The sequence below is a fragment of the Haliotis rubra genome, unplaced genomic scaffold (genome assembly GCF_003918875.1).
Source record: "Haliotis rubra isolate DU_JTF1 unplaced genomic scaffold, ASM391887v1 Scf76, whole genome shotgun sequence".
NCBI classification, from domain to species: Eukaryota; Metazoa; Mollusca; class Gastropoda; order Lepetellida; family Haliotidae; genus Haliotis; species Haliotis rubra.
The window spans coordinates 72917-98481 of record NW_025767479.1 but is presented as its reverse complement, the minus strand read 5'-3'; the positions used below and the strand labels follow the sequence as shown (position 1 = coordinate 98481).

Here is a 25565-nt window from a genome sequence, read left to right as displayed (position 1 = left end):
GTATAGCGATACTGATCAACTCCATTGATGAAAAGTGGCGAGCTAGCCGGCTGCCAGTCAATGCTCAGTCATATCAAGTCGCTTTAAACGCGTGCACAGGAGATTTTCCATCTTGTGTTTTTTGTCTGTCTATTGCATATAAGAAAGGAAATTTTATACCCTGGGACAACTCAAATCTGCCCATACTAAATGGCCCAGCTGGTACAGGGAGTGCATAGTTTTAATACTAATATGTAAAAACTGTCAATTGAGTTGAATTATTTGAAATGATGTAATCGATGGCACTCATTTCTCTGTAAACATATCTTCATGAAACAGATGATTATCAGCTTTTGGTCCTTAAATTTATTTATTTTATATGAAGAAAAAATAAATAATGAAGTAATAAAATATTTAATTTCCAAAGATTGGTTTTAAGTAGTTCCATTAATTCAGAAAATATTACGTGCTTAAGAAATTAAAAATGCTATATCAAACTTCAGAATATATATGTAAGTACCAACAAACAAAATGCGCACTGTTTCAAGGTAAACAAATTATTTCAGAAATTCTTACCAACAATGTAGGTGTCATGTATTCTTGGCTCATAATGAATTGAAGATGGTATTTTTAATGGCAATAATGTCAGCTTCATACCAATGGGCGCCTTTGTCCCCTGGCTAATGTGTATAAATGTTTGATGTTTAATGTGCTCTGGTGTGATTATCATTTCTCTTGGTAGCTGCTAGTTATCTGGGGCTTCACATAGCTACAGGGGGTCTCAAGTCCTGCCAAATGTCCTGTTATACATGGCAGTCACTATTGGCTGACAACACATACAAGTGTGATATAACGTGTCAATAACCACAGGTGAAATGGGGTACGTAATGGTGTATTTGGATTACAGTAGTATTTTGTGAATTAGTTATAACTTTTCCACCTTGTATATTGTTTCATATCATTAAATGGCATTGTTTGAACTGTATATTGACAGATGGATTTCAAGTTCTTTTTAGTTTATTGACAAAATTAAATCAGGTCACACCTGTCTTCATTGTTCTACCAGCTGATAGATTGGACTGGGTATTTTACTTGTTTTATAACATAAATTTCGTTGGTGTTTTACAAATAATTTTGTTTCAACATATTGGATAATTTAATTTAGCAATGCAAAATATATTTTGTTTGTAATTTATAGTAATATAAAGGTGAAATCCTGGGAGAATTTTAAGTCAGATTTTATCCAAACCAGTAAAGCTGAATGGAAAACTGTTGGAGACAAGCTTCTTCAAACAAGCCTCATAATATTGCTGTGGTACACTTACGCGAATCAGAGACTTGAACACCCAGGTGTGGAGCTCGGGGAGGTCATGTGACCTGTGTTTGTCACATGTGGACAAAAGCCATTGTTTAATGTGATGACCAGCGTGCTTCAACATCCCCTTGATCTGATTGCCACCTTAGGGCATGTGCTGATGAACATACCTGGGCACCCCTTCCCAAGACAATAGACCCAGCCATTATCTTGTTCTCTTGTTGACCATCACTTGGACTGGTCTGATTAGAGGGTGGATAATGATATGATCAGTGCCCCTGGTGTTGTGTATGGGAATTCTTTTTGCAATTGTTAGCATGACTACCCCTCTGTAATTATTTCTGTGGACTTTGTCTCTATGCCTTTTCAACACTGAGATTTTAATCTTCAGTCTTAATCTGAGTCCGGTCGGCCATTGTCATTAGGGTGACACTAATTTGGAAACGATGTAAAGTCTACCTATTGTCCTGTTTGTGTAGCTTCCACTCCAGAGCATCCTCGTTACAGATTATTTTCTCATTTCCTTTCGTTGAAGCATCCGCCTAGCCCCAATTAATTCACCGTAAAAAAGTGTTTCTAAGTTTTTGGGTAAATATATGTTTGAAAGAGCAAAGAAGGGTACTGAACCATGTGATTATGATACTTCTGTGTGAAAACACAGTAAAGAAGGTCGTGTTTGCGCTGTCGGATCATGAATCAGACGACCCACTAATCATAGCAAGTGTTAAGACAGTCAGGAGTTAAAATACAAATTTTATGATATTCATAAACATTTTATCTGGAGTCAAGGGTTTTTCATGTGAGGCTAGGGGTTGTGTGAAAAGGTGAATCCATCAGGTCAATATCATATATGAACAGTATGTATAGAAATATATATATGTACCTCACAATCAAGAATTATTCAACAAAGTCTGAAATATTTTAATTTATACAAAGTTATTATGTGATCAAATTTCAAGAATAATCAATATACACAAGAGCTTATTTGTTCAATGATGGTAATTTTGCCTGTTTTTAAATTAGTTTTATATTGTTGACGTATCAGTTTTCACTTCAACCTATTCAGCTGCAGCTGTTAATATCCAGCTAAGTCCTATTGGTGTTTGTTAGATGTTACTGGAATTGTGATTAATCTAATAATGTTGTGATATACCTATCCCACCTTGATACCTTCAAGCCATATATTTGTTTAATTTCAACACCATATCATTATGGTATATGGTGTCGTTACAAACCCCATGTAAATTTGAAAGATGTGTAGTGGCATTGTGTATGGTTTGTAGTGGTTTGATGTATCTCAGATTAGAAGGTTGAAAGAACCTGTAAATCAAAGCTAACTGTCAACGGTTACGTCATCACCCAACAAAGTTGTTATTCATTGTGTGTAATTTCATGGTGCAAGCTTACAATTAAAGGTAGCCCTTGATCGACATTGCATCATTCCCTCCCACTGGCTATTTCCCCTTTTAACCCCTGACCCCTGTTGGGATCTTTACCCTTTAAAAGCTATAAATTGTAATCATCACCGAACTTGTAATTACATTAAAGTCATTAAGCAAGAATGAAGTAAAACTGTTGTTGGTTTTATCACCCTGTCTATGGCTGAGGTTTCCCCCATGCTGAGTGTAAGGTAGAGAGTTGAAGCTTACTTCATACTTAAATCATTGGCAGTATTTATGTTGTGGCAGTTCAACCAGCAGTTATAACCTTTACACCATTAGTTGGATTTACAATTCAGATTTGTTGGATATATATAAATTAAAGGGTTGAAATTGACAGTTAATGTATATTGGGATCAATAATCACTGTTCTATTATTATTTGTTCATCAGAGTTTGAGCTGAATGGATTCCTATATACCACGCTGTATGGAGTGATTAGTAACTGACAAAATAACAGGGGAACCAGAAACTGAATGGATCCCTATATACCAGGTTGTATGGAGTGATTAGTAACTGACAAAATAACAGGGGAACCAGAAACTGAATGGATGCCTATATACCAGGTTGTATGGAGTGATTAGTAACTGACAAAATAACAGGGGACCAGAAACTGAATGGATGCCTATATACCAGGTTGTATGGAGTGATTAGTAACTGACAAAATAACAGGGGAACCAGAAACTGAATGGATGCCTATATACCAGGTTGTATGGAGTGATTAGTAACTGACAAAATAACAGGGGAACCAGAAACTGAATGGATCCCTATATACCAGGTTGTATGGAGTGATTAGTAACTGACAAAATAACAGGGGAACCAGAAACTGAAATGTAATGCTGTGACTGGAAACAAGACCTGTAGCCTTTGCTGGGTACATTTTCACATATCTAATTACAAAAACTTAATAATAGCTAGTTCTGAACCAATCTATTTCATGATTTAATAACAGGAAATGAAAGAGTTTGATGAGAATTTTCACAGGATCATATCAGAAGTGGGGGGTTTGTTGCAGGTCAGGTTCAGATTATGACGTGTTCATGGTACGATGCATGCTTCACAATATGACTGATCATATGACGTTTCAGGTTCATGGTATGATGCATACTTCACAATATGACTGATCATATGACGTTTTAGGTTCATGGTATGATGCATACTTCACAATATGACTGATCAGGTTCATCATATGACGTTTCAGGTTCATGGTATGATATCTCAGGTTCATGGTGTGATGTCTCAGGTTCATGGTGTGATGCACATGGTGTGATGTCTCAGGTTCATGGTGTGATGTCTCAGGTTCATGGTGTGATGTCTCAGGTTCATGGTGTGATGCACATGGTGTGATGTCTCAGGTTCATGGTGTGATGTCTCAGGTTCATGGTGTGATGTCTCAGGTTCATGGTGTGATGCACATGGTGTGATGTCTCAGGTTCATGGTGTGATGTCTCAGGTTCATGGTGTGATGTCTCAGGTTCATGGTGTGATGTCTCAGGTTCATGGTGTGATGTCTCAGGTTCATGGTGTGATGTCTCAGGTTCATGGTGTGATGTCTCAGGTTCATGGTGTGATGCACATGGTGTGATGTCTCAGGTTCATGGTGTGATGTCTCAGGTTCATGGTATGATGTCTCAGGTTCATGGTATGATGTCTCAGGTTCATGGTGTGATGTCTCAGGTTCATGGTGTGATGTCTCAGGTTCATGGTATGATGTCTCAGGTTCATGGTGTGATGTCTCAGGTTCATGGTATGATGTCTCAGGTTCATGGTGTGATGTCTCAGGTTCATGGTATGATGTCTCAGGTTCATGGTGTGATGCACATGGTGTGAGATTTTCACTGTAAAATATATGCAGTATAACATGTTCATGGTGTGATATGTTATCTTAAGGTAACATACCATATTTCCATGTCAAGTCTGTGTTGTGGCAACATGTTTCAGGAGTCAGGAAACATTGTCAATATTTATTATTGATAATGAGCATGTAAAGGGAAAAAGAAGAAATATGTCAAGCTTAATTGATTTGTTAATGCTGTTGGCCTATATAATCTAACAAAGTCTCCCAGACATTATTTTTATGAGCAATTTCTTGTTGGACAAACGGATGACACAACAAGCAGTGAGGGTGTTGAATGGGGCCTCAGTGGAAACTGTTCTATTTGTGGGACATGGTGTGGTAAATATACTGTAGTGAACAGAGAAGAAAACATCCATGTGCTCAGGTACCTATGCTTGTTGTCTGTGTGTGCCTTTGTTTGTTGTAACTGAAAGATTAGAGAAATGTATAATGAAAGCTAGAAGAAACATCCATCCATTACTGTCTGTAGGCGTGTAGAGCGATCAATCAGCAGCCCTCCAGGTGAGAGTGAAATCAAGGGAGAGAGCACTTGTCCTCTTGCTACACAGACGTATCTCATCAGTAGCCTAGCGCCAGCTACACCTGTTGATTGTTTTATGTGCCAGGTATGAGGTAATATTTACCGGGATGATTAGTGGTCATTTCAACCAACTCCAATCAAAGAAAAGTGGCAAGGGTCAAAGGTCATAGTGAAGGTCACTGCATTGGCTGTGAATAAGGAATTAAAATGATCTGAACCTGTCAACTGATGCTTTGTTTGTCTTCCAACTGTTACGGTGCTGTCCATTCTTTCCCTTTCAACACCGATTTCCTCCTCATTACGTCCAGGTAATTGCAGACCCCTGACAATGGCCATGGAGGGGGTACATGTAGTGGGGGAAATGAGGGGCAAGGGAAGCAGGGTGTCATTAGACAGGTCATGTAATCCCCTCTCTGTGTGGGAATTAGTGGAGGTGATATACAGGCATATCAACCAGTGGAATGTTGGCAGTGTCTGTCAGCCATATTGGATTATCAGTTTACATGCTGTTTTCATAATATTTCACAGGTAAATCATACTTTATTTGACCATTTCTATCTGTATTTTTCTGATGTTTCATTGTATGATGTTGTGTTAGGAGCAGCTAATTGTGTGAATGTTCAGTGCTAGAAAAGAAGTTCCTGTGAAGATAGCTGGAGGGTTCTCTCTGATGAATTAGCCAGTAGTCTGCTCATACAAGGGAATGTTGTTGCTCCAGCATCTAGTTATTTTTTTAAACTGCTACTCTGAATTGAACAGTGGACAATTCAAATATAATCAATCGTGTCTGCCTTGAAGATGCAATAAGGGTCAGAGTAACAGTAGAAAGCTTCTGTGCCTGACCATGGCACATAATACAGTCTACTGGACAGTTCACTTCAGCTTTTGTTTCCGTCAGTGAGTTTTTTCAACCTGTCAAACTTTAAACAATGACGTTTGAGTTAGAGACTTGGGACTGAAACAAATCTCTTGAAATATAACTGCATGCTTGATATTGGGAGCCTGATTGTGCCAAGTGGTGAATTGATGTTCATCAAAACTTGTCTTTGACATATTGGCACTAAGATTATTGTTGACTGGGCCCATTACTTCAAGATTGTACACATGTATGTTGTAGACCTTAACAGTACTTTGTAATAAAGCTTGATTGGACAGTTGCTTTGTGGAACTTTCCTGTGTGAAAATGTCCTCTGTTCCTGATTAGCAATATACAGTTGTCAGGGCCACCAGCCAGAATGATGCAGTTCTATGAACTGATTGGTTGTTAAAAAAGACTGAGTGCTTTGACAGAGACTTGTGAAATATTGATGTTAATTGCCTCTTTCCATTGTCTTGAGACCATAATGAGACAAGCATTTTCAGACCTTATTTCAACCAGGTAATACTAGTCGATATATCAGTGACATTGCTCTTACCTGTCTCTTAACGATCTTGCAGGTGATAAGGTGGCCAGGTGTGAGTTGCCATCGACAGATAGCCTCTTTGATCTAGCTCCAGTTTAAGTTAATGACTCACAGTAATCTTAGGTTGTCAAATTTTGTTTGTCCTAGAAAACTTAAGACACAAGGATTCTTTTAATTAATATATTCTAGAAGGAAACATTGTTTGGTCTGTTTGAAATCAAAGGAATCTGTTTTTGATGTATGTAGAACTGATCTATTGCTTCTGACTGAACAAACTGGGTGGCATTTGTGTTTTGAAAGTTTCACTTAATTCACCGTCATAAACAAATAGTATTACAGACTTGAGTCAAGCAGAATAACTCACTGAAATCAAGGCAAACAAGCACTAGCTTCACAGATCAATTCTCATTCTTAATTGCATCCAAAAGAATATTCTGTGCATGGAGCTTTGAAACATTTCAATTGCAAATATTATTTGAAGTCACTTCTAATAAATAACTACATCAAAAATAATAACGTCACAGACTGCTTATTTAATCATTTATACACCCAAAACAATGGACAACAATACAAAATTAATGACATTCTTCAGGATAATACTGCAACACAAGCCAAACTTGTTTTGTTGTAACACAATGAAGAAATAGTTGTCTTTAGCAGGCATTACAAAAAAACTGTTTAGTTTATGGAAAGGTATGCTCATGAATAAAAATTCGGGACTCCAAGGTTTGCCAGAATGTGTATCATCGTGCTCCAGTGACAGGGGTGGATCTTTGCTCACAACTTCTGCTCTTGCTTATCTGTTCAGACTTGATAGTTTACAGCTGACAGTGGGGTAGCCTCGTGGTTAAGGTGTTTGCTCGTCATTCTGTAGACCTGAGTTCAATTCCCCACATGGATACAAACAGGTATCCCCCACTGCGATATTGCTGGAATATTGTTATAGCAGCTTATAACCCAACTCACTCACTCACCGATAGTTGACAGGCTGCCATGATATGGCTGGAGCGTTGCAGACTGCAATGTATACCAACATTCCCTCACTCACTCCATGGTTTTAATCAAGTCAGGTGATCCCTGTCGCATGGTCATGATTGGTAATGCATGGCCACACCTATAGACAAAATCCGACTCCTCCTTGTAATCATCGAATCAGCAGTTTAGAAACTTTTGTGGACCTGTTCTCCAGGGTAGTTCCATGAAGTTGAGACGTAAGGAACTTTGGGGTACCTGTGTAACGGTGATGTCTCAGGGGTGGGATGCAGATTTAACATGAGTCGGTATCTCAGAGAGGGAGGCATCCAGCGCTCACAATGTGTCAGAAGTAATGAGTCGGTTTAACATGTTGTTGCAACATAAGCATTTCAAACTGCCTACCATTTGTTGGTGTGGTAGGTTGTGATTGTATCACCATTACTCGGATTGATACAGATGTATAAATAGTAATTTCCAACTGATGATGTGCATGACTTAACAAGGAAATTATTAATCGTTTGTGAAATTGACAATTTAAGGAATTCTGTTGAAAATCATTTGTTGATGATGGTGGAGGTTATCTGTGGAACCACAGTTCTCTAGACATGTTTCAGCAGTTGTTGTCATGCAGTGTGACTCAAAATCTTTAGTGCAACTTTTTAGATTTCATTTTGTAAAACACTTTAAAGTAATGATAAACATTTTCATAACATTTATTAATAATTTTAGTCTCTTTTAAGCTTGAAAAATGTTGTAAATCTGTCAGGCATGAAGCACACATTCTCCCGCACAGTATTAGTGAGATGAAACAACATAAAGGTTGTCTGCATGGAGGACTGTATAGACATCAAAGGTAAACATGCACACCCACTTGGCTGTGATTTAATAGCCATTTGCAGCATGCCCAAAGGGTGTGAATATTTGATTGTGACTTAAATGACATTAAATTTCATTCTCAATCTTACACATAAACTTGTATGAGTTCCTTCAAAGGATCCTGTATATTCATGGTGAGACTCCAACCTGAGCACAATAAGAAAGGCATAAATAAACTGTGTATATAATTAAAAGTTGTGACATCTTTCAAAAGGGCACTTTTATGTAGTGCACCGCTTCAAATTGTATGCAAATGGAAGTCCTAGATTGTGGATAAGTTCTCTGACATCATAAAGATATGTCCCATACATTAGGCCCTATAACTGAGAAAGACTTCCTGAAAATATGTGCTGTGATTTTGAGGCAAGTTGTCAAACTGGTGAGAGGAACAATGGGTGTTATAGTCAATGTTGTGTAAACGGGATAAACGCCACTGAAGCACTTAGCAACAGTTAGACTGCGTGACCATCAGCAGGGAGGAGACACACCGCATATGTAGCAGTCCATTGAGACTGTACCCCGTGTAATCACTTGCCATCTCTTGGATGTCTTGTAAGATTGTAAGGTTATTGTGTGTGAAGGACTTTACATGTTAGTGAAGTAAATAGGAGTAAACTAGCTGACAGCTAAGATGCCTGGATGTGTCTGGGTAGATAGAGGTGCACTGGGAAAGGGGTGGTCTTGTGTTGACCTGTTGCTGGTCTAAGGGTGTTAAGCGTTGATCTGTTAAGTTGATCTGTTGCTGGTCTAAGGGTGTCAAGCGTTGATCTGTTAAGTTGACCTGTTGCTGGTCTAAGGGTGTCAAGCGTTGATCTGTTAAGTTGATCTGTTGCTGGTCTAAGGCATCCCAAAAAATGTTGTGGTTCCGATTACCCGATCAACCCTTGAATTCTGGTGCCGACCCTAATTATTTTAAGCGGTATAAATGAAATAAGCTTTTAGATACCATTGTGTTTTCCTGGCACAGACGGACATCGGTCATTCTGATAGAGAAAGTCGGCATGATGGCCAAAATCTTGATTGAATAAACAATTATGCACTGATAAACGTGTTTTTAGTTTGTACTTTACTTTAAAAAAAATATTTAAAAAAAAAAATCCTACCTACCTACCCTAATTTTAAAGAGGTGTAATTGGAACCACAACATTTTTTTTATTTGGCCTAAGGGTGTCAAGTGTTGATCTGTTGCTGGTCTAAGGGTGTCAAGTGTTGATCTGTTGTTGGTCTAAGGGTGTCAAGTGTTGATCTGTTGCTGGTCTAAGGGTGTTGAGTGTTGGCTAAGGGTGTCAAGTGTTGATCTGTTGCTGGTCTAAGGGTGTCAAGTGTTGGCTAAGGGTGTCAAGTGTTGATCTGTTGCTGGTCTAAGGGTGTTGAGTGTTGATTTGTTGCTGGTCTAAGGGTGTCAAGTGTTGGCTAAGGGTGTCAAGTGTTGATCTGTTGCTGGTCTAAGGTGTTGAGTCGATCTGTTAAGTTGATCTGTTGCTGGTCTAAGGGTGTTGAGTGTTGATCTGTTGCTGGTCTAAGGGTGTCAAGTGTTGATCTGTCAAGTTGATCTGTTGCTGGTCTAAGGGTGTCAAGTGTTGATCTGTTGCTGGTCTAAGGGTGTCAAGTATTGATCTGTTGCTGGTCTAGGGATGTCAAGTGTTAATCTGTTGAGTTGATCTGTTGCTGGTCTAGGGATGTCAAGTGTTGATCTGTTTCTGGTCTAGGGGTGTCAAGTGTTAACCTGTTGAGTTGATCTGTTGTTGGTCTAAGGGTGTTGAGTGTTGATCTGTTGCTGGTCTAAGGGTGTTGAGTGTTGATTTGTTGCTGGTCTAAGGGTGTTGAGTGTTGATTTGTTGCTGGTCTAAGGGTGTTGACTGTTGCTGGTCTAAGGGTGTTGACTGTTGCTGGTCTAAGGGTGTTGACTGTTGCTGGTCTAAGGGTGTTAACTGTTGCTGGTCTAAGGGTGTTGACTGTTGCTGGTCTAAGGGTGTTGACTGTTGCTGGTCTAAGGGTGATGAGTGTTGCTGGTCTAAGGGTGATGAGTGTTGACTTGTTTTCTGACTCAGTTGTCTTAATTTGGTGTTGATGGTGGATGTGTCTGATGAAAAGAATGATGGGTTTGAGAGGATGTAAAACTGGTTGTATCCAGCAGTGTCTCTGGGTGGGTAGAGTGTCTGGATGGTTTGGGTGGTAAGACCACCTGGGTGGTGAGATCATATGTTTGGTGCAAGTGAGTGAAAGGAAGGATCCTTGTTTGCCTGGTTGTCATTAGCAAAGGGTGAAGGTGACAGAGTACTACAGATATGGTGGTCATGGATCAGCTGTAATTTTATCTCACCATAGTTCTGTTTTAAAGAATGAACAAAGTATGAAAGTCCATCCATCTGACCAAACTGTAGGTACAAAGTTACTTTATTGCCTAGTTTTATATCTGAAATGACTTGCACAAGACCTTATTGATTCCCCAGTTATACAATAAAGTTTCTTATCAGTGCTAATGTCTTGAATCGTCACCCTGTTAAGGCGCAATTTCTTCTTGAATGTAGGTCAACAGCATACGATGATAAACTTAAGTACATTTGTTATCGCAACAGACAAACAAGTCAGTAATTGTCTTAGCCGACAACCCACCTGTAATTAACATCCTGTTCAGGTACATAGTCAGCATACTTGAACCTACCTAGTTTGTCACTGCCAATGAATGTGTTAATTATGAAGCCTAAGAAAGGTCATTCATGAAATTAAATTTCTTGCATAATGGGAATGTTCTTTTATCAGACATGTTATCACAAGAGCTTTGTAGGCCTATGGAGGGCAGTTGTTTATCAGCCACGACCCTTGGTTACTAAACCCCTAATTGGTTGTTGTGTACATAAGACACAAGCCTTATTGTCTAAGCTTAAACCTGTTTATCATAATCTCTGTGCGTCTTCTCAACGATTGGCCAAAATAATGTTGGAAGAATGTGGAGCAACTTTGTCCTCTAATCTTATCCAGTTCTCTTTAATCCCGCGTAATGAAGACATTACGGGTCTCCTAATGGTAGTCCAATTCTGCATTCAGTCTGTCAGAATTTTATTTCCCTGATTTTGTGTGCCATGGCCACCTGCGACGCCCAATGCCTGTTCTGATTGGTTTGTGATACATTGTGTCTAAATATTGGCACAGAAAGCATTACATTAAAAGGATTCATAATTCTAACAGTGAGAAACCATTAACTGCACGAAGGGTTGCTGTAATGCAGCGCGCCTATTACTAAATTCCTTGACAGAAGGGAAATGCAATTCGTTGTTGCTAGGAAATTCTCAAGCAAATGTGAATTATTTTACTACAGAAGTAGAAGTATTCTTGATGTGTCTTTATTCATGCACAGAAAGCAATAATATGTTCGAGGGGAGTTTTTATGCATGGTTATGCTGGCTGAATACGGGTAAGCATTGTACTCCAGTGGAAGACCTTGTTCCTTGTTCACTTTCGAAAAACAGGAATTATTCGCTTTGGTTCATGAAGGGTCGGTGTGGGTTGGGACTCCTGGAGGCAAGGTCAGCGGGCCACCTCCATGTGTTCTTTATACCAGATTAATCTAGACAAGCCTCCATTGGCCTTCCATTGCATAATTGATCATGTCTGCCAAATTTCTATGCTTCTGTTCAAATGAGGCCCAATCAATTGCTGCAGCCATGTAGCTCTTAAAAGATAATGAGCCTTCGCAAAATGTTGACCTGGCCCCCGAACTAAGGGTGCAATTTTAGGAGGTCCCACCACGAGGGTTGTGATTTTACACGTTTTCCCTCCCAGCGAGTTCTTATGCATAAGTCAGTTTGCGCCATTTTTCATAATTTGCGACAATTTCTTGCCAGTAGCTTCACAGTGCGAAATCTGATCCGCGCCATTATTGTGATAACCTGCACAGGCTGTGCAAGTCTGTATAATAGGGAGGTCTAGCTGTTCAAACGTCAGGCCGTGATCACTTGCGTCACAGGTTGACATGGCACCCAGTTAATTAGCTCATCTCATTAGTACGGGCATGCTATTGTCAGCTCAATCAGCATCCTTGCTCTGGTACTACCACTGCCTCCATCTATCAAATGTGAATGCTATTATGGTCACTAGTTTCTTCAATAAGTAACAGAGAATTGTCTTTACCATCTTTTCACCCCCATTAGAAGTGGAACCCCCCAGATTTGATTTACATGAGTTTCATACTTTCTAATAGCTTTACCTCCCTCTGGCTTGCTATCAAGATGTCTGAGCCAATCCACTTCACTTGATATGTACATGTAATAAACGCTATATCATATGGGCTTTATAACTGATTTAGTCAAGGCTTGCCTTGATATGCACATGAAATATTAGATCATATCACCTGCAGATGAAGTCAAGAAGATGGCGTTACACCTACTTACTTACTTTATTGTAGGTCAGATATATCTGCAAGGGAATTTTAAGTTGGTGTAAACAAGGATTTTTATGGGTTGAAGTATTGTTTTGTTTTCTCTTTTTTTTCCCTTTGAGACAAAAGTTAAGAAACTACAGTATACCTGTATTATTTTAGTATTCAAAAGAATATTGATTATTTTTTTTAATTTAAAAAAAAATGTTTTATTCGTTTAGAAAGTATATGAGCATACAAGAGTCATATCTGTGTTGCATAGAAAGGTATGGATTTTAGAATGCTGTCAAATTCTACTCAAGTTTAAAGTTCAACAGAGACATGTAAAATCAAAATGGCTGCCTTGGTCTGTTTGCTCATTAAGATCAGGGTGTGGTGTGACCCACAAAGATGGTTTCATATCACCATCATGAGGTTACTCCATAAAGTCTTCCCCTGTTGTCTTCAGGCCTTGTACACACCTGAATACTATTTATCAAACAACTTCTTATGCAAGTATGTCATACAGGTGTACAACTGCTTGTGTATTCATCTGAATTCAGGGGTACATTCATCAGTAGTATTTGCCTGCCATATTTACATCTATATGGGAATAGAAAAAGCCTTTTATTAATCTTATGAATACATAAAGATTAACAGTTTGAATTTATGGTAGGTCATCTTTATAACCAACAACTCAAAATTGCTAAATCCTTGCTATGTTTTATTGATTTTTATGCTAGGAACTTTAAACCTAAAGAAATAGTTTTTAAATATCTTGAAACAAAATTATTAAAATTGTAGTGTTTTATTAGCTGACTATATTTCTTTTTTCTTTTTTTTTTAAAAAGATATTTATATATGTTTTTGCTTTTAATGATTTTTTTAACTTTTAATGATTTTTTTAGCTTAAAATATAATACTGTCATATTATATCAAGTTATAATTCAGCATGTATATTTTTCATTTGTTTGATATGATAGATCATCGTTGCAATTGTAGAAGTCCGAGATTTCAGAAGATATTGTTAGTAGTGCAGATAACAGCTCTAAAAAGCTCTCCATTTTCCAGTGGATTTTTTTCCCATCTGCATCATCAAAACAGGAAATTTGAGTTTAAATTGAGTTTTTAGAGAGAAAAAATGTAATTATAGATTCGCATCCAGTGAAGAATTAAGATTTTGGATTTTAGAAAAATGTATGCTTTTATGCCACAAAGGCTAATGTACACTATTGTAACAGAAACAGGATTGTAGAGGGGTTTAACTCTTCCCTGTTTTACAGCAGGACTAAGGTGCAATTAGAGAAGATCAATTTCCGATACAGGTGTTTATCCTTCCAGCCCATGACACGTACATTCGCGATGCGTTCAAGATCCGCAGACAGGTGAAATCTCCACACAGGGTTTTATTGGTAGGAGGAGTTGTCCTCGCAGTTGAAGGGAGGGAATCTGGGAAAGATTTGGTTAGAATCGTTGTCAGGAGCACACACAGAGCTGTTGTAACAACACAAACCACAGTCTTGGATTGTGTTGTTCTGGCAAACTGATCAAATATCAGTAATAAATTTCAATTTATTCATTTTAATGGATCCTGAATTTCATGTTTTTTCGTGTTTGATAATTGAACAAACACTGTTTCTTTACTTTGGTTTATGTTACAAGTATTTTGCTTGTCCTGTGAAGTTTTTGTTTGGGGAGCTGGGGGTAGATGATGAAGTAGATTGTTTTTCTTTTATGTGATCTATAAGTTTCTTATGTTTAAAAAAATGCAGTATGTCTGACATTTCAAATTATTCATCAACACCTTGCCTTAAACAAATGGATATTGAAACATTGGATAACAGTCCTGTTTACCTGTTGTGCTTAAGAAACTATCAACAAGTGCCTATTTTAGAGAAGTTAAACTATCCTGATCGATCAGATTTTTTCAGCCAAAGAAATAATTTTGTTTATTGTACCGGCAGAAAAACTATTCTGATTTGGACCAGTAATTCTTTATGCAAAAAACACCCCATGAAGTATATATAAGAGTAGTTTTTTCCCTCTGTCCCCAGCTACGAAGACGTATATTCAGTAAGTGCTAATTAGAAACCTGAACACAAATCTACCATCCCTAATTGTTTTTCTAACTGATTTGGTCGAGTGTAGAAGTAATTTTCCGTTCATGTGTTTTTGTGCCATATTTTTTCCTGCAAGACAAAGGCATCTTGACAGCCCGAAACAGTATGACGCATATTTTCTGGAGAGCCAATTAATTGACGAGAGAGAGCTGTACAGAAGATGGCTGCTGTGTTATACATTCTTGTAATGAGAGGATTTTAATCAGCCTTACACTAAACACTAGGCTGGGATTGAAATCTGATCAAGGCCCTGGCACCAGCATTAGTATAATCGCCCTGCACCATACTGTACCACTTAATGAGTGATTTGTCTGTTTGGGCTAATTGCCTTGCATATATGCAAAGCAGAGGCGGGCTAGCCAGAGCGAGGGAGGGAGGGAGGGCAGTTGAGAGTCGGGGTAGGGACGAAGGGGAAAGGAGCAACGGTCCCTCTTGCTCATCGACCCACCACGTTACAGGATAGCCAAATTACCCGAGCCAGGCCACAGCTAATATTTGAAAAGGCATCACCGACACAAAAGAGTTGCCATTTATTATCGCCAATGCAGAATTCTAAAGGATGTATAATTAACGTGTCCCTGTCGGGGACCAGCCTGGTCCGACCACTTTTCACATGGACATTAATCGTGGGCTAAGTGGGTCATAGGAGTTGCTTGTTTCACCCCGAGGGAGAAAAGAGAGGCCCTCTTTGCTTCACTTGTTTCTATACACGGACTGTACCATATGATGACAGCTATCGACACAGGGGGCCTGGACAGGTAAATACTTTAGCTTTCCTTACTCTATGTTGACCACAGTGCTGTGACGGAATCTTGACAATATTTACAACACGAGGGTGTAGGATGCCTTGCCCGTCTGCCTCTATCTACTGGTGGCTGGCTGCCCGGCTGCTGCCGAGACCGATCTTCACTGGCCAGGCCACGATCTAGTCACACAGGCCAATCTCTGGGTCGCACTCTTCCTCAGATAATGTGCCGGCTTCGTTATGCTGTGACTCGGGCAGAATAATAATAGCTCTTGGGCAACAGTTAGCCGACAGAAGCCATCAGAGAAAGGGAGATAGCTGACGTCAAACTAATAAATCAATACACAGCTAGGATTAGAGGTGATCAGGCTTAATCTGCTCATGTTTTATAACTTTAGAAGAAATTCTGTCAGGTTAGGGGTCTATTTGTTGCTCGTTCTCATCTCTTGGGGCATAACCTTTCATCCTAGTGGTCAGTGAGTGTTGTCAGTAATGGTCCCAGGTCCAGGGTTATATACCAGGGTGGACAATAGGGTTAGGCCATGAGCCAGAGGTTACTTGCAGGTTAAGTAATCATCAGACATCTTGCTTTTTTTAATGGACATGGTTTTTTTAAGTGAAATGTAACCAGTTTGTTTTTCATTTCTTCAAAGTGAATTTATTTTGTTGTACATGTACAGTATGATAAGAAATTCTTATCTTGCTTTCTCCAGTTTCAAGTGAAGTGAAGTGTCATAATCTCTAGTGTAAATTTATGCCCAGTGCTAGTCATGCTTGGACAAGCTTTGAGGGATAAGTTTCAAGATTAAAAAGCCTTTATTTATCTGCAGATCAAGTGATAGAGGTTTTTTAACCAGTGGTAAGTGAGCTGTCCGGTCTGTCGACACAGTCGGCATCTTGTTGGTGATAATTGAAAACGACACAATGGTCTGTCAGGCGGTTGCTGCTGAGTTCTAGAGAGATAATTTGCATTGGCAGAGATGACCCCTCTCACATCCTCCCTCCTCAACCCACACTGATTTCTTCTGTCTACTCCACAGAAGCCACAAATACCCCTGTATTATCTTCAAGTGTTGTCAAAGTTGTAAACTAAAGAATTCAAAAACCAGCCTCCCCGTAAGATCAAGTCTGCAGGTCGGAAGGTATTACAACACGATATGTAATTTCTCAGCGACTTTGTCCGAGAATCTGCCTAGGGCACACAGCTGTGTCTTAACAAGCCAGTGACCGGAGAGAACAATGAGCCTTAATTTCGGGATTAACGCGTAGGAGATTAGGTCTTGACTAATTACTGCTTCTTTAGAATTGTCCTTGATGAATATTTCACTTGACTGCCTCCAGCTAATGAAATGCCTGGGACAGCTTGTGTAACTAAGATTAATTAAAAGTGCTTTTCTTTCTGGTGTGCTACCCTTTTGTGTTTGAGACAAACAGTAGCCCCAATCATCTGGCTGGCTAGGGCCCTCTAACGGTGGTCAACTCCTGTCAGAATGAGAGTGGATTAGGAGGCGATAGGTCATAGCTCGTACCTCCTCTTTGCTGGATACAGGATACACCATTCTTGTGGATTTACTCAATTGTGGATTTACCAAATTGTTTTGTGCCACCACCATGTTTTCAAAGACACAGACATTGTGTCAGACTGGGTTATAGGCTACAGGTATGATCCATATTTTGACTATATAACTTTGTGTGCTATGTTTACAGGGACAATGTACAGTTATGTATTTTACTGTTATCAATGTACACAATGGCTAGGGTTTTCAACCTTGCAAGTTGTAATGAAACCAGTTGAAATTTGTTGCAATTATTTGCTGCAAAATATTTTTGAAAATTAATTTTTGTGAAGATATGTAGATAAACAATAACCTTTTTAGTATCTCAGAATGCTAATAAATCTGAAACTACTGTTTGCAAAAGGAATATAAAACACCAAGTCACTGATACTTTTTAATGATTGAATTAAATCCCAAAGTCAACCCAAAATACATTAAAATTACATGATTATGTTGTTTTGAATGCAGACTATAAAGAGAATTTTGAACAGACTTTCTTAATGTACCAGCTGTTTGTTGTGTTAGTACAGGATATGATCTCAAGTTATTTTGCATTGAGCAAAATTTAACTAGCATGGAGGTGACTAATTTAAGTTTATATCATGCATCCATCACATGGAGAAGTGTGATGTTGGTACGTTTATTTTTGTGTTGGAAGCATATAAACTCTGACATGCACTCAAACGTAATTGCTCTGAATTACCAGGAAACCATTAGATGTGTGTAATTTGACATAGCAGTAATTAACACAAACAATTTTGAGATATTCTTAGAACATATTCTCCATTAATTACTGGATGCAGCGATTATGTTGTTACTTCAACATTACGTTAACCTGTTTATGTGTTTTCCAACATATTAATTAAAAGAAAATGGGGCTAATTAATAAGCATAGAATCAGTTTATACTTGTTTTGTGGTATAATTGATGGTATGTATGGTGGACACACTGGGAGTATATAAATGTTGGACTAAACCACTATACTATAGAAAACATACGGTTTTCTTTCCATTGTAAAATAAACTGAAACATTTGAAGAAATATTTGTCATTCTTAAATGAAAATCAAATAGGATTGTATAAATTATATGTAAAACTTTGTTTACATGAAGCTCATAGAAATATTTTTCATTATTAACCATAGCTAATAATCATTATCAGGCTCATATGAAAAATATTCAAAATTTGTTCGTGTTGAAAAATAACTAATACATGGTCCAATAATGAAACAAGTACAATTAAAAAACTTTATGGGTTTGAGAATTCATAATCAGCTCAGGTTTTATAGATCAACACTGCTTTCATATGCACGTTTTGGTTGGAAAATTAATTTATTCTTCATAATATACATAGAGTATATGATATTAAAAATTGTGTTTCTGGATGTGCCCCAGTAGCCACAGTTATATAGAAAATTACACGTCAATTAAGTGAAACTTGAAATTGTCATTATTTCATGCAAACAAATTACAATGAAGCATCAGTGAATGGAGTGACAATGGAGAAATCAGTGAACATACACTACTGCATAAAATGTAACATATATCAGAATATTGCCAAATATTCTTCATTGTCATAACTTCAAATTAATAAACACATTACCAAGCTTTCATCAGAATTGTAGGTTAAATTAGGATTAGCATATTAAGTTGTACCCTCTGAAAAGGCTTTCAACAGCAAATGACATTACCACAACCATGTGATTTATTCCGACTTTTATCAGGATTCATTCTGATTAATATTTAAGTAAAAGTGTCCAATAAATATATACAGTGATTCTGTCAGACAGAATTAATCATTTGAGAGTCAGAGCTTTAACTGAACAGAAGGAAGAGTCTCTCAGCTTCATACGTAAGTACAGTATGAGTTTGTTAATTTTGGTTCACTTTTTATTTTGCAATTAAGACTTAATGATTATTTAGCCTCATAAAAATATCTTTTGACCACAAACTGTCTTGAAAAGTCCCAACAGGAAATTGTATGCTTTTGGAATGATTATTTTTGTAATTAGAGATTTATAATTTATCAATTCTAATTTAATTTTCTCAAGCTGGTTATTTAAAAAGTTAATTAGAAAATGTATGTCCCTACCACTACTGTTTGTTTTTTGTCTAACACTAGTAATTAATTATTACTAGGCATTGATTTGTTTAATCAATGTAATTAAGTTTTCTTTGTTACATAATGATGTAATTATTGGGAACCAAGTGTTGATTCATGGACTAAAACAAACTAAGCCATGGTATTGTCTCCTAGTTCTTACATAACGGCATACAAATATGTTTTGTATGCGTTATGCAACAAGCTTGACGCCTTGTGGCTTTGTTTCCTCAAGTGTGAAGGTATGTCCAATCTTCAGAAAGGATTATAAATGGTAGTTGAATATTTGCTGATAATTATCGAAAACAGAGAATTCCAGGTCATCACATGGGTGTGATGTGGTATGGTTGTGTAATTGTTTGAAAAAATTAATTGAGGAGAAATTCCGATGAAGGGGTCAGTCTACAGAGGAGAGGAAAGCAGCCCTGATGGCATGTGGAGAGAGGATGAGACATTCATATAACAAGTGTAGCACAGAGCTGTAATCAACCCGGGCCTGTGAAATTACACCAGTATTCCTGGTCAAACAAATCATTAACACATGCAGAGGATCTGAGCCTGCTAGCCTCTCCCCATCACTGCCTGGTCAGATTCAAAGAAAAGTGAAAATGAGAGGTCAAAAAGTCATTCCCATCTTAACAAAGCATCTTGCCATCCAATGCGCAACTTGGAAGGAAGGCTTTAGGACCCAAGCACCTGTAGCAGGGGTCTCTCTGTCCTGGCCAAATTGTAATTAGTGATCTGCATATGATACGCTTGGCTGAGAGAGGGCTGTCCACGGTCGCCCCTACTGGGCAGTAGATCAGGCCAGGGAGGGCACAGGCAGAGACGGGAACAAGTTGGTCCTCGCTGCCTGATTAATGCTTGTAGTGTAAGTAGCCCTCACGCCTCGCGTTCGCTGCCTCTCTAACTTCATTACGCCCTCATCGCAACTCATTTTCTTTGATTTATCCCTGGATCAGGCAGCAGTGGACACTATCAGGCCGCATCCCTCTATACCTCTCTCTCCACCTCTGCCACCAGAGGGACCTGGTAAGTGGTACATCAGTGTTCTGCATGGTTGACTCTTGCTATGACCTTACATACAACATGACTACAACCCTCTCACGGCTTCTGCTCATTCAACTAGAGGAAGTTTACTTTTGGGGTATCACGTCTGCTCTTTATGAAAGAAGCAGGCGCTTTTTGCAGCCATTATTTACTATAACTGCCAGACTTGATTCTGGAAGTTCTCTGGGACGGTTTGAAGGAGGGTCTTGAGCTACTGGCTTCTGCTACCGATTTGGATGTTTGGGTTTCAGTAGCACTATTATATAACGCCCCTAATCTGATTGTACATGCCTGTTAGGCATTTTACTCCCGCCAGAAACTTGAGAAAGTTCATCAGTAGTCAGGATGAACAAGCAGTCTGACAGGTATATATACACATTTGACTGGCACAAGCTAAACTCTGCTGTGATGCTGTATTAAACCCCTCTGTCTGCCACCATTTACAACCTCAACGAATCCTGGCAAAAAACACTTGTTCTCTGCTTATCCCAACACAGTCTGCGAGGCCCTGTTTGGGTTTTCTTGTCAGTGGAAAAAGAGATTGTCTGAATCAATATCCAATTTAATGTTCTGTCAATCCTGTGTTTTATGTCGAATCGCTGAATGTTTGAATTTAAACATTCTTAGTTGATGTTACATAGAAGTTCTACTTTGCAATTAAAGTTTTGTAATATCATGAACTTTTTGAATAGTGTTTTTGTGATATTCTAACTATTTTCTGGTTTAAATAATCATGTGTTATTGTACAGATGTGTCTGCTAATAAGTGTACAAATTATGAATTCATGAAGCAAAACAAATCACATATGTGTTATAAAGCTGACTAATTAGTGTGAACTTTAGTGTTAATGAACAATTTTTTTCTAATTAGTGTCTGCCTAATAAGCAATTGTAATCTAGTTCATATGGTGTAAGAGTTTTAACTAATTATCTTGGTTCTAACAATGTGTCAATTAGTGGTTCATTAGTATATTCTTGTTGTATCATGCATTGGAGGCCCTAAATATATATATCCATTTCACACCAAACACTGAATGATTTGGTATAATTAGTTGTGTTAGAACAGTCTTATTTTTACTTTCCTAAAAGATATCTCAGGATGGTTTGATTATGAAGCATGTGTAGACATGTAGACTTATCTCTTTCATACTCATATTCCATAAGTTAAACTCACAAAATGGACATTAAGGCTATCATATGTAGACAGCTGTTAATTTGGTCACCCAAACAGAGCCCCTTTAAGGGCAGGCAATCTACCGCCCTGCTGCTCCACCCCTGTCCCGAGCGCCTAACCCATATTGCACCATAGTCAACACTGAGGTAGATTTGATGAGCCGACCATTCACACCAGGTCAGCACTTGATATCAGCCCGTATCACCCTAGCCATTTATAGCTCCCGGTACCAGGAGGACAACAGGCCAGGCGCTAAATGTAGCAGCCCTAAGGTTCTGCTATCTGCGAGTCCATAGACCCCGCAGACCGGTAGCAACTAGCGGGAGAAAGAGAGCTCTCGTTGAAAGAGGGCTCAAGTCTTGCTCACCGACAAGTGTAGAGTTTTAAAAAAACATAACTGTAAACACACTCCCGACTAAAATATTATTGTAGGTGGTCTTCTCGCCGCGGAAGATAGATGGAGGGAGGCGCGAGACGACTTGGAGCGACGGCGGGGGAAGGGAAGGGGGAGAGTTGGAGGGGATATTATGGAAATGTGAATGGCGGGGCCGGCAGGGGAGGGTTGGGCTGAACTCACAGTGCAAGGGAAAGCCACAAAAGAATGCTCTCATCACAATCAGTGTCTTTGAACAGAGTAGAGATTGGGTAAGGGATACCTACTCCCTATCCTACACCATGCTGAATGACTAAGGCATAAGTCTTCCACTGACTGTTAGTCATCATGAGAATTCAAGAAGAAAATTAAAACTGAGGATTCTGATAGGGGCTGTTTGCTGTGATTAGACTTCGACCTTTGCCCTGCTGCCCTGTCTCCTTGCTATTACTCCAGATAAACATACCAGTCAATTATACTTCTCCAAACATCCCTGGGAAATAGAAATATTAAGTCCTCCTTTTTAGCAGTTGCAGGAAGGATGTTTTCCATGGTCGCTTTAATTCTTTTTGGTGAGAAAACATACTCATTATTTTTCTAACATGTCTAATAATAAGTAACTCAAAACCTTCGTAAAAAAATGTGGAATTGTTTGCTCTTAAACACAATTATTTGGCGCCTAAACTAATGAATACATTTTTCCAAACAGAATTTTTTCTATTATATCGTGGACAAACATATGTTATTATCCATATGGATAATGATGAGTATGGTTTTTTTTAGCTCAATTAAATGAAGTATGAGGCAGTGCCACCTCAATTAATGAAATGGAATGTATGAAAATCTCAACTGAAAAATTAAAGTAGGCAAAACTTTTCTTTTATCTTTCCGATGAAAAGTTATCAAAGTGTAAAAATTCCCCGACCTGTACTGAAGTAGAAGGAATGACACATAAAGAAAATTTATACCCATTGCAGTCTTTGTAATTAGATAGATAGCTTGGAAGCAGAAATAGAAAGCTATAAAAATGTTTTAGTGTGAGTGTGATGTTATTTGTAAGAAACATCCGTTAAGAATTCCTAGCCCAGACTTCAGCCAAATTCCCTTATAATGGACCAAGCTTATCTCGCTCAAACACTCTCAGCTTCCAGCATCTTTATGGGAACAAAAAGCATAAATGACAGCGTGAAAAAAGTCTTAATAACTTTACCTACTGTATTTCGGCGGCCTTTGCTTTGTTCTTTTGTTACAATAATCAGGAACTTGGTGATTTTGTTGCATCTTGAAGTTGGTTTTTAGATAATTGAAATTAACACCCTGTATGCTTTGTACACATGATGCTTTTGAAAGGTTCCACTATAAAAATATTATCACAAGTTTTTTAAAATGTTTGTCACTGCCTTGGAGAGAATTCCTTCCAATTTCTACGAGTGATATTGTTTTGGTGAAACTGGAAATATAATTAAAACACCAAATCAAAGAACAATATGCCCTGCACCATAAAACCAAGATGTGTGTTACATGTTTATACATTACCTCTGTCTAATATTTCATGACATTATACAAGTGAAAATGGCAAAAATAAAATCACCCGATTTATGACTCAATTTTTACTGTGATATTTTTACTAATGTTTTAAGAGATATATCGTATGTCACCGCCCAGGCGGAAAGCCCCAGATAGGGTCAGGCGGAGTCATAACACCCAGTGATCATGTGTGAAGTCAATCTTTAATGGTTGCTGCGCTTCCATTTGAAGCAGCTGTTTATGCACTTTGCTAACGAACTGTTTTTCAACCTCCTCATTAAGACTTTTATTACTTTTCTGAAATGTCAGTTTTAATATCGAAATTGCTTAATTCATCAAGCAGACTCATATTTTGCCATTTCTCTACATAGCTATGATTTATGTTAAGTCTGGATAAAAAATTCACTTTTTATCTGAAAATTGTCATTTTACTATTTTACCTGAAATATTTTTACCAGACCACAATTTTTGTATTTTACATATGTAATAATGTCATCATTTCTTTTGATTATTATGTATTCTTTATTTTGATTTGTTGGATTATTGCAAAAATGGTATTGATGAATAGGATACTTATTTTGAGGACTTGTATAGATAAATCGTGATGTCTGTTGTTCATTTTAGAAGAAGAAAGCCAAATATTATAATGGCTTGTTAGTCATGCCGAAACTTCATGATGTGTATGCTACTACAGGAAATATTCTAACTTTAGACCCATCCCACTGTTGTGATAATTCCAGACAACTATTACCGACAAATCAAGATGGATGCCATATACAAGGATTAAAGCATAATTCCAAGTATTTCTGGAACAAAGAGCTTTTTGCTGTTTATTTTTTTTCCAGTAGATTTGACACTTTTCTGTTACCCTTTCAATGCAGGTTTTTATTAGCAAAACTTGAATCTATACATTGTGAGCCATAGTGCCACATTTTCCATCCCGAACTACCACCTGTTGCATGTTCATGGAGATGTGACAACTTCTAATATGGCTCCCTTATTAATACGGAAGGCTAGAATTGATTCGTATTTGCTGGTATATGCATAATTTTAAAAACAATACATATGGTAACAGATATTTATTGACAAAATGTGTGAGGACTATTCTCCATACAACTGACAATGCAACAGCCTCTCTTGGGCTGCCAGAAAGACGCAAATTTCTTTTATCGTCCTTTCTTTCTATGGAAGAAATTGATTCTGGAAAGTAATAAGAATAGAAATTAATGAGCATAACACATTTCTCTGCGACAGATAACGGTATTGGGGTTGGATAATGTTTTAATATACTATTGATCAACAACAGCTTGAGGCTTGATTAATTTGCTCGTATCAATTTATTATTAAGCACATTGTTTCCTTGCCATTCAAACATTTACTGACTCTCCGCTAGCTGTTAGAGTCGCTCTATAAGGCATGATGTCATTCTGATGAATGCGCTCGGTAAGAATATCACTAAATATTTTCTTCTGTTGATCTGGACTTGTGAACAACCGGATACATTCCTAGTCACCAACTGTAGGTATGTTGTTGAATCATTCTGGTAAATTCTGGTAGCCTAAAAAAGTGTACCACAACATTAAATATGTATGAATTATACGCAATTAGAAAGTACAGTTAAAATGACTACTGAAAATTAAATAATTCTGCAAGGGAAATGTATATTTTTTTGCTTAAAAAATTACATTCTTTGCTGTATATTATTATAAAATGGCAACTTTGTTCAAACTGAATAATTAATGATAGAAAATAACTATTATCCTCAAGTTTGTGACTACATTTGAAGTTTTTCATATTTAATGAAACAATTTATAAATTATAATTCAAACAGATGGTGAAGAACATTATTGAATATGATTATGACAATATGAGCTGATGAAACTGATACCAATGTGACATACTCTGATAGTGTTGGCTGTCTTTGTCCCAGGGTAGGTTATGGTCATTTTGATGTAATTGTTCTGTAATCAATGCAGCTTGTGTGGCAGATGAAGAGGATGATTCCATCAGGGTGTTAAACCAGGATGGATACACTTACCACATTGACATTGCATTGTGGGAAGTACCTGTAGATCGGTAGACTCAGGACACAGTCATGGTCCTTGTTGCTAGAACTCCATGGCTCCTGTGATGACATCCTTGAGTTCATTTGGGATCTGTTAAATACCTTTGGTGTCACCTTTGTCTCAGTCAATCAAGGA

The 25565-nt window shown here is 38.0% G+C and overlaps 2 protein-coding genes across 2 annotated transcripts in view; one reads left to right on the top strand and one right to left on the bottom strand.

The window, feature by feature from the left end:
• Positions 1–4131: 4131 nt before the first annotated feature.
• LOC124260303 (histidine-rich glycoprotein-like) lies at positions 4132–25501 on the bottom strand. Its single transcript, XM_046694582.1, has 2 exons — positions 25431–25501; positions 4132–4570 (listed from the first exon to the last, which is right to left on the bottom strand). The coding sequence occupies exons 1-2, from the start codon at positions 25499–25501 to the stop codon at positions 4132–4134; spliced, it is 510 nt and encodes a 169-aa protein (XP_046550538.1).
• Positions 20123–25565, top strand: part of LOC124260351 (zinc finger homeobox protein 3-like) — a 42467-nt gene continuing 37024 nt past the window's right edge. The window contains exon 1 of the mRNA XM_046694640.1: positions 20123–20273. The gene's annotated coding sequence lies outside the window, so the exon portion shown is untranslated. The remainder of the gene's footprint in view (positions 20274–25565) is intronic.